Source organism: Plectropomus leopardus, chromosome 17, assembly GCF_008729295.1.
Source record: "Plectropomus leopardus isolate mb chromosome 17, YSFRI_Pleo_2.0, whole genome shotgun sequence".
Classification (NCBI taxonomy): Eukaryota; Metazoa; Chordata; class Actinopteri; order Perciformes; family Serranidae; genus Plectropomus; species Plectropomus leopardus.
The window spans coordinates 5,139,362-5,148,055 of record NC_056479.1 but is presented as its reverse complement, the minus strand read 5'-3'; the positions used below and the strand labels follow the sequence as shown (position 1 = coordinate 5,148,055).

Here is an 8,694-nt window from a genome sequence, read left to right as displayed (position 1 = left end):
CATTTTAAATGTGAGCTAAAGACATTTTAATAACCACGCCTTCAGATAAGCTTAATGAAATCATAAACTTCACTGTCAGCTGTCTTCCAAAGAGCCAAATATCTGGACATAAATACAAAATTAGTAATAAAAATGAAACCACTTTATAAATCTTACAATCTTATCAGTGTTTTAGTATTTTCTACAGTCTGATGATCAGACCCAAGTTAATGGCTGAATGACATCAATAATAAACCAATTTCTGCACCACCACACAACAACAACAACAACAACAACAACAACAACAACAACAACAACAACAACAAACCAAACAAAAAAAAAACATGAAAAGCCATGAAACATCTATCAAATATTGTTTGGCTCCTCCACTATAGGGATAAACATAAGGAAGCAGTAATGCATTCACTTAATATAATAATAAAAGATGTTTTTTATAATAATTTTATATCTTTTTATTTATTATAATAATAAATTACCCTGTTTTTCCTGACATTATTTCCTAAAACCAACAGTTTTATGTGTGGAAAGAAATATGTTTTTCCTGAATCAACAAGATTTTTATTTCAGAATACTGGAAAATGCTTTTATGAAAAAGTCCTATTCATATATCATGACTTGATCAGATAATAATCTCATATACTTTTTCAGTTCCATAAATTAACTTGACAACTATCTTGCTGATTCAGGAAAACAAACAAAGGTTGTCTTCCCCCCATGTAAACTTCTCTCATAATTTTAAGATTATTATTTCATTAATTCAGCAAAAGGAGCTTATATTTTTTTCACATGAAAACTTTCCTTATAATTACAATATAGTGCCCTCATTAATTCAGGAAACAAGATTTTTTTATTCATGAAATTTCTTTTCAGAATTCTGAGATTATAATCCTGGCAAGAGCAGATTTTTTTCCATGAAAACTTTTCTCAAAATTTTGAGATAATAATCTTATTAATTTAGAAAAAAAGGGGGCTAATAATTTTCCCATGCAAACCTTCCTTAGAATTCCAAGATAATAACCTTGTTAATTCAAGAAAATCAAGAGCAGATTTATGTCTCCATGTAAACTTTTTCTCAAAATTTTCACATTATTTTTTTATCAGTTCGATCAAAAGTGCTATTTTTTCCATTAAAGTTTTCTTAGAATTATGAGATAATTATTTTGTTAATTTAAAAAAATAGAGCTGATTTTTATTTTGATGAAAACTTTGCTCTTAATTCTGAGATTATATTCTCATTAATTCACAATGAAGGATTTTTTTTCCCAAGAAAAGGTTTTGTTCTCCAGAATTCCAAGATAAAGATCTCCTTAATTCAGAAAACTAGAGCAGATTCTTTTTTTTCCTCACAATTCTGAGATTATAATCTCTGTAACTCAGAAAAACAGAGCCGATTTTTTTCCTCCCTTTAGTGAATTACACTTGTGTATAAACACAATCAAAAATGTAAAAGAAAACAACAACAAAACCCTTCACATATAAACATCTGGACCATCTAGAATTAAGACTCCAGATATCAACAGTGAGCTGAGAGGAGTCTGTGGATTGGGAACAACATCAGGGAGTGTTTATGATTTATGAAACATAAATAACCTATTTAAAACAGGGCTACAATGCCTGTAGTGAGGCCATAAAGCTGATATTTTATCTGTAACCTGGTTTACAGCGCTCTGTGTACACTGGGTGTGTTACAAGTTCCTGCACTCGCAGAACCCAGGCCCAACCTTAACAGCTCGGCTCATATTTCTGCAAATATTGACAGTGCTGATACTTGTGGTGGCGAGACGAGGATGAGGAGAAGGAGAAAACACACAAGTTAAAAAGTGCAAAATTACATGTCAGCACAGCCAGAGCTGAGAGGAAACATCAGGAGCTGTGAATAACAAAAGCTGCTGCTAAAAAAAGCAGAAACATGAAGGGCGTCTGCTTATGAAACAACTCCCCCTCACTTTGTTTTCTCTCAGACTAAAGACGGTTTATGACTCATGAGATGATGATTAAACTTTGCAAACTGTCACATAAACAAACTTTCCTTATGACTTTATAACATAAACCATTTTACTACAAGAGTGTTAAAATTCAGAGTTTAAGTTTTTAACCTTTGTTAGGTTTGACTGACCATAATAATTATGATTTCCTCTTGACAGACTTACATATATGTATATAGTTGATACTGACAATGACAGAGGGGAACTAAGTGCTTTCACTCAAAAAATGTGCTTAACCCTTTGATAGCTGAGCAAACTCGCTCAAAAAAATCAAAATCATAGGAAGAGGGCGACAAGCAATTTAACAAGAAATGCCCCCCCCCCAAAAAAAAAAAAACCAGCAAGAAACTAGTAAAAAGTTACAAGAAAGTTACCTGAAAATAAGAAAAAAAAGTAAAAGTAAAAAAACAAACAAACAACAAGAAAATTACCCCCTAAATATCCTATTTTTCAAAAATATAAAAAAAATTCTGTAACATAATTTTAATATATAATGAAAATAATTATAAATATAAAATAATTTCCAGATCATTTCCTTCTTTCCGTCAATTGCTTGTGTCTAATGCTCAATGCAGTAGTTGGCAGCCCTATCAAGTCACTATATGCATAATTTTTGCGCACGTTCATACATCTGCACATGCAAACACAAGATCGTATATCAGAGGGCATTCCATGCAAACAGATGACTCGAAATCTTCAGTCAGATTGATTTCACCTAGATTAAGAAAAACTGTGCATGCAAACACAGATAACGTTGTGTTAAACCTCTTTTGTCTCAGCGATGCCGGCATGCTGTCTAAAATCACACATTGGAGGAGCATGACGCAGCCGTTGTTTGGGTCTGTAAAATTCTGAATTACAGCACATCACAGAGACGAACATTCAACAGTACATTATACTCCACTACATATTTTTAACACTTGGAGTTAGTAATTTCTGTAGAAAGTAGGATTTTACATTGAAAACCAGGAGATATTTAAGATAATATATAAAAACGATTTTATATAAGATGTGATGACTATGTTCAATCATGGAGTGATTCCAGGAGGAATGAAGGATGGTTTGACCATGAAGAGTCGATACACACTGTTCTTGTTTTTCATCTTGTAGCCACAATGTTTCACTGTTACACAGCCTCTGACCTTTTCTTTTTTTTGAGACAACAGATTCCCTCTTTGAGGACATTTGTTCCTGGTGAACTTGTCCTTAAGAATTCCTCTTCAAGTGACATATTTCTTCCAGCTCTGCTCTGCAGTGCAGTGACTAAAAGCAAAGCTCGCATGTCTCACTGTAACATCTGAAATATATTTAAGCATCGGATGACGGAGGAGGGTTGGTGTTGGAGGCCTGTAATTACAGCGTGATGACGGGAGGATGAGTGGAGTTTAAATTCGTACTATGACAAAATGTTTCCTTCTAAACAATGTCTGTGTTTACAGCTGCACTATGAAACACTTTCTTATGTTGAAATCCTCTTGGCTACATGTATGTGCTAATGCCAGACTAAAAACTCAGTCCTGCCCATTTTATGAACCATCTTGCATGGAGCAACTTATTTAAAAATACATAAGATGGCCTGAGATTGACCTTTGCACATCATGAATATAGTTAAATGTATACTATTAGATACAGTGCTGAGAAAATGGAAAAAGAAAACGAAGTTTGCAAAGAGCTTAAGTGTAATGTCCGCTCTAAAACAAGACACAGCAATAATTTTATGTTGAATAAATCACCGCAGTAAGTGTTATTCTCTGTACTTGAACGTTTAAGATTTTTCTATTCAGTATTGCAGATCTGAGCATGCTACATCTTTAACTATCTCAATCAAATGGTTCTTTGTTTATTCTACTGTAATATTGTTTACACGCTAGTTTCTGATTTGACTATAAAGTGTCTGTTGTTTATTCATTAACCTGGATGTGGACGCGCACGTGTTCAGGATGCACGATGACCTCTGTCTGTCTGCACTTTTCCTCTCTGATAAGTTCAGTTCAAAGTGTATTTTACACTGAAAGTCACAAGGTGTTTGACAACATGATAGGATGAGATATCATACACATACTCATACACACACACACACACACACACACACACACACACTTACCGTGGACTGGTTCTAGAGTCAGGCCGAGGCCGTTTGGACAAACAGGGACACAGAATCAGGTCAGGACTGTGTGAACGCTGCAGCTGCTGATAAACAGAGAAAACAAAGCTGGTCTGATCACGAATGAAGGTCGGAGTCAAATGTAGGACGTTAAACACAGGAGTCCATACACTAATTCATCTTTCTTTAACTCATTGAATACCTCAATCACCGTCACTGATCACAAACCTCTTGTTCCTTAGCAAATCTGTTTTTTCCCCAAAATATAGGGGAAAAAGGAAAAAAAAACAACTTATAGATATAGACAATTTTTTAAGGGCATGGGAAAAGTTTCTAGAGAACTAATTATCATAGTTATACATTTTAAATTATTTAATAGAACAATCATATTTTTAAGCATGTTACATGTTGCTGACAAATGTAAAGTTGCTTTTAAATCACAAAGAAGTGAGCATCACTGGGGCATATTGTGGTGCTTTCTCTGTCAGTGTGACTGATAACAATGAAGGATACGATATGATACAAATGTGTTAAAAATAGTGTACTTCATCACTAGGGTGGGAAATGAAAGGCTGGTCTCAGTGTTGACCTGCAGCTTTAACACTTTGAAACTTGGATCATCATTTTTCTTTGTTGGTTGTTTTTTTTGCATTTAGATGTGTTTCACAAGCTGTCTGACCCTTTGAAACCCAGGCAAATTGATTTGATTTATTCCAAAAACAGGCAATTACCAACAAAAATTAGTTTTAAAAAAAAAGTGGCAATAGGGACAAAGGCCAAGAGAACCATATTTATATATATCATATTATTATTTTTTCAAATAAATGTTACATGAAAATATAATGAAATATATAAAATAAATACATTGACTTTTTTTTGTTTAATTTAAACAGTTTTAGGTCATTTTCTTGTTTGTTTCCTTATTATCAGGGAATTCTGTTCAACTTTTTTTTTAAAAAAAACTAGTTTCATGTAAATTTTGGTGCCATGTCTTGGGAAGTTGCTCATTGCTCTCCCAATGTTTTTGACAGAAATCAAACCAATTTGCCCTGGTTTCAAAGGGTTAATGATACCTTTAGCTGGTGAACTGATGCAACATTTCTTCATGAGAAAGAGGAAACCTGCCGGGGGAGTGTCTCTCTCTCTCTCTCGCTGTGTGTGTGTGTGTGTGTGTGTGTGTGTGTGTGTGTGTGTGTGTGTGTGTGTGTGTGTGGAGGAGGAGCTCAATGTATCCGTTATAAAAACACACCGAGACCTTTGTCAAAAACAGCTTGTTTTTGTGCTCAGGCAAAAAGAGGGAAACTGAGTGTAGCTGGAGGGTCTTTCCATTCTTGTTTGTTGTTTTCAAAGTTTGACAAACTTTTTTTCCCTGAAGAAAATCTCAGAGAAACAAACATGAGTCACGTCGACGTGAAAAACCTGAAACCCACCAACTTTGAAGACGAGTACTATGACAAATATGAATTTTATAACTTGACGGATAAATACACAGGTGAGTACTGCTTTTTCCCCTCCAACGTTCTGGCTAACTTTGAGCTGAAGTTACCTTGTTGAGTGACTAGTTCACACGTAGCTTTTTGTGTTCATTTGTGAGACTAACATTGGACTTTAAATGTGTGTTTTCTCGAACAGAGGGCTCGGCCCGTAAAGGCAGGACAAAGAAGGAGGCCAGTGAAAACACCAACAGACACAACCCCGCCGGACACGAGCGCAAGATTGTGGAGAAACTCCAAAACTCGGAGAAGAAAGCCAAGGAGTGAATACTGAGGTAATGGTAATATATTTATTTATTTTGCTGTTAGCTGTATATTTATGTTTCTTTAACTATGCCGAATTTAAGGGCGACCGTTAGATTCATGGTCAGTGAAGTTTCTGAGTCATCTGATGCGCTCGGTTTTGAAATAGAATTGGTCAACTCTTAAATTGGCAAATCTCCGAAAGACATCTGGCATACTGACCTGCCGAAAGTTCAACCTTGAACTGTTTTTCCTCCGCAGTACTCAAGTGGGCGGTGCTGTTAGTTTTTTGTTCGTGTCTTTGTTGTCCTACATCGAATTAGATAGAGCCTGTTTAGTTTGTGACTTGGTAGGTCGTTGACTAATTTTAAAAGCTTAACAGACACTTAAAATTGGCAGTTTTCCAAATGACATTTGTCATAATAAACTTTTGAATGTTCAAATAAGTCTGTTAGTGTGGAGGATCTAATCTTAGACATGACAAACATTTTCCCATAACCGCCCCATGTTTGGGCTGTGAGAAGCTGACTCAAAAGCTGATTTTTGCTCAAACATTAGTCTTAACTTTTTTTTTTCTTTTTTTTTAACCAAATGGCTAAATTTGGGCTTGAGTGCGTTAGATGTGCCATCAGTGAAGTTGGTGACTCAGTGTATGTGTTCTGTGCTTTAACCCGTTGAAACCTGCAAACTGGCTTGGTTTAAAAACAAAAACATGGGGAAAAGGTGACAAGAATCTTAACAAGGCCCCAACCATCCCCAAATTAACAAGAAACTAGTAAAAAACAAACAAAACAACAACAAAATGACTTGGAAAAAAAAGAATTTATTAATTTATTAATAATCACAAGTACACTTTCTGCCCCCCACCGTTTTTTTTTTTTTTACAATTTTCTGATATTTGTTTCTCTCTCTGTCTCTCTCTCTTATTGTTTTAACATTTTCAGGTTGTTTTCATGTCACCTTTTTACCAATTTCTTCCAATTTGCTCATTGCCTTTCCCCACATGTTTTTAGGAGAAGTAAACCTGCCTGCTCAGGTTTTAAAGGTTTAGACACTTGCGAAAGTCGTCTAAATGAAGCATAAGAAAAACTGATGTCGGCTCAGGTTTCAAAGGGTTAATGAATCGCTAAATTCTTACAATTGGCCAATTAAAAAAAAAAGAAAAAAAAAAGACATCTGAAACATGCAACTTGACAAATGTTTGGGTCATTGGTAGGTCAATTTTAGGAGCTGCATTGGGGCAAAGCTGCTAGATTTAAGACAAGATAAAATGGAAACACACATTGAAAAGCCTTCAGTATAGTTTAGTGTTTTTGCCTCAACCAAAACAAGATGCTAATATTATTTTTCAAATCCAGGGCGACTCGGACGGCTCATCCCGGATACCGACCACAGCCTCTTTGGCGACAGAACGAGATGTACAGACGGCAGGGGCGTCCTGAAGCTCCGATGGGCGAAGGTTTAACCTGGGCGTGAAGAGGAGCCTGCAGATCCAGAAGTTCCAGTGAGGAGATCTTCATCATGGCAGCAGACTGCAGCTCCGCCGCCCGATGGTTGTTGTTAAGCACTCACCTGTGGCGGGGTGCACCCAGGGTCCCAGTCCAGACCATGACGGTGCACATGTGACTGTGGTGGTGGTGAAAGTTGGGTGATTTCTGTGTGTTGACAAGTTTTAAGTGGGCTTTTTTTAATTAAAAAAAAAAGTATTTTACCTATTAAAACATTTTGTTTTTCAAAAGACTTGACTTTGTGGTATTTTTTCTTCTCTCAAAGACATCATACTGTGGTGAAAAAGCATTTAATTAAAGTAAATCCTGTATTCAGTTGGACTGGAGGTTAAACTTTAATACTTTTTGGCACAAATCAAAGATAACACTTAAGTTATCTGGAGGGAAGTTGTGCAGCAGTTGCAGTACAATGTAGGAAATAAATAAATAGGGTGAAAATATTGTACACAATTCCAAAAAAGGAAAATAGGTGAATGGTAAGTGTCATAAATATAACTACAAAGGTGCACTGCAAAATATACACATACTGTAAAAGTTTATGCTGAGTATCACTGAAAAAAAATAAAAGTATTTTATTATAACAATTATTATTTTATTACATTTTTATATTTTAAATTATGTGAAAGAAAAAACATGAAAAATGAAAACAAATATATACATTTTTCATTCCAGCACTTTGTTAAGTCATTTTCTTTTTTGTCCACTTATTTAAAGGAAACTTTTTTTTTTTTTAAGGTTTTGCTAATTTTTGGGCTATGTCTTATTTAGTCGCTCATCGCCTTCTCTCCATATTTTTGAAATAAATCAACCCATTTTGCTCAGGCTTCACAGGGTTAAATGTCCTCTGAACCCCCAAACCCCCAAAGGCATGTTTTCTTAAATCTTAAAAATATTATAAATCTCCAGAATCACATCATTTACCATAGCCAGAAAATGTTAAATATGGATATTTATGGTTAAGGGAGGGTCATGAAATTTTCCCCCCGGTTACTCTAGGAGGCTCCAGGAATATATATATATGATTTGATTTATTTAGCACATATAAAAAACAGCAATTTTATACATTTCAATAAAAAGAGACATGCAGGGGAAACCCAGAAAACCATCAAGGGGCTTGACAAGTGAAGTTCCCCATGGAACTATCAATCAGTGCATACACTCTCTTATCATTGATAAGAAAAAACTGTTCTAAAATTGTTTAAAAATATATGTACATATAGGCCAAAATAAAAAAATATGAATGAGAAAGGACAGGCAGATGAGCAAAAACAAGTTATGTAAAGAAAAGGAAGAGAACAGTACAAAGAAAACAAAAACAAAACCTCAAGACATCAATTTGGACTATTGTTGTGGTAGGATAT

General features: G+C 35.0%; 1 protein-coding gene across 1 annotated transcript; it reads left to right on the top strand.

Moving 5' to 3' along the window:
* The first annotated feature begins 5,342 nt into the window (after positions 1 to 5,342).
* Positions 5,343 to 7,563, top strand: nupr1b (nuclear protein 1b). The gene is made up of 3 exons (XM_042504605.1): positions 5,343 to 5,581; positions 5,722 to 5,857; positions 7,184 to 7,563. Exons 1-2 carry the CDS (start codon positions 5,485 to 5,487, stop codon positions 5,847 to 5,849), a joined length of 225 nt encoding a protein of 74 aa, XP_042360539.1. The 5' UTR covers positions 5,343 to 5,484; the 3' UTR covers positions 5,850 to 5,857; positions 7,184 to 7,563.
* The last annotated feature ends 1,131 nt before the right edge of the window (positions 7,564 to 8,694 follow it).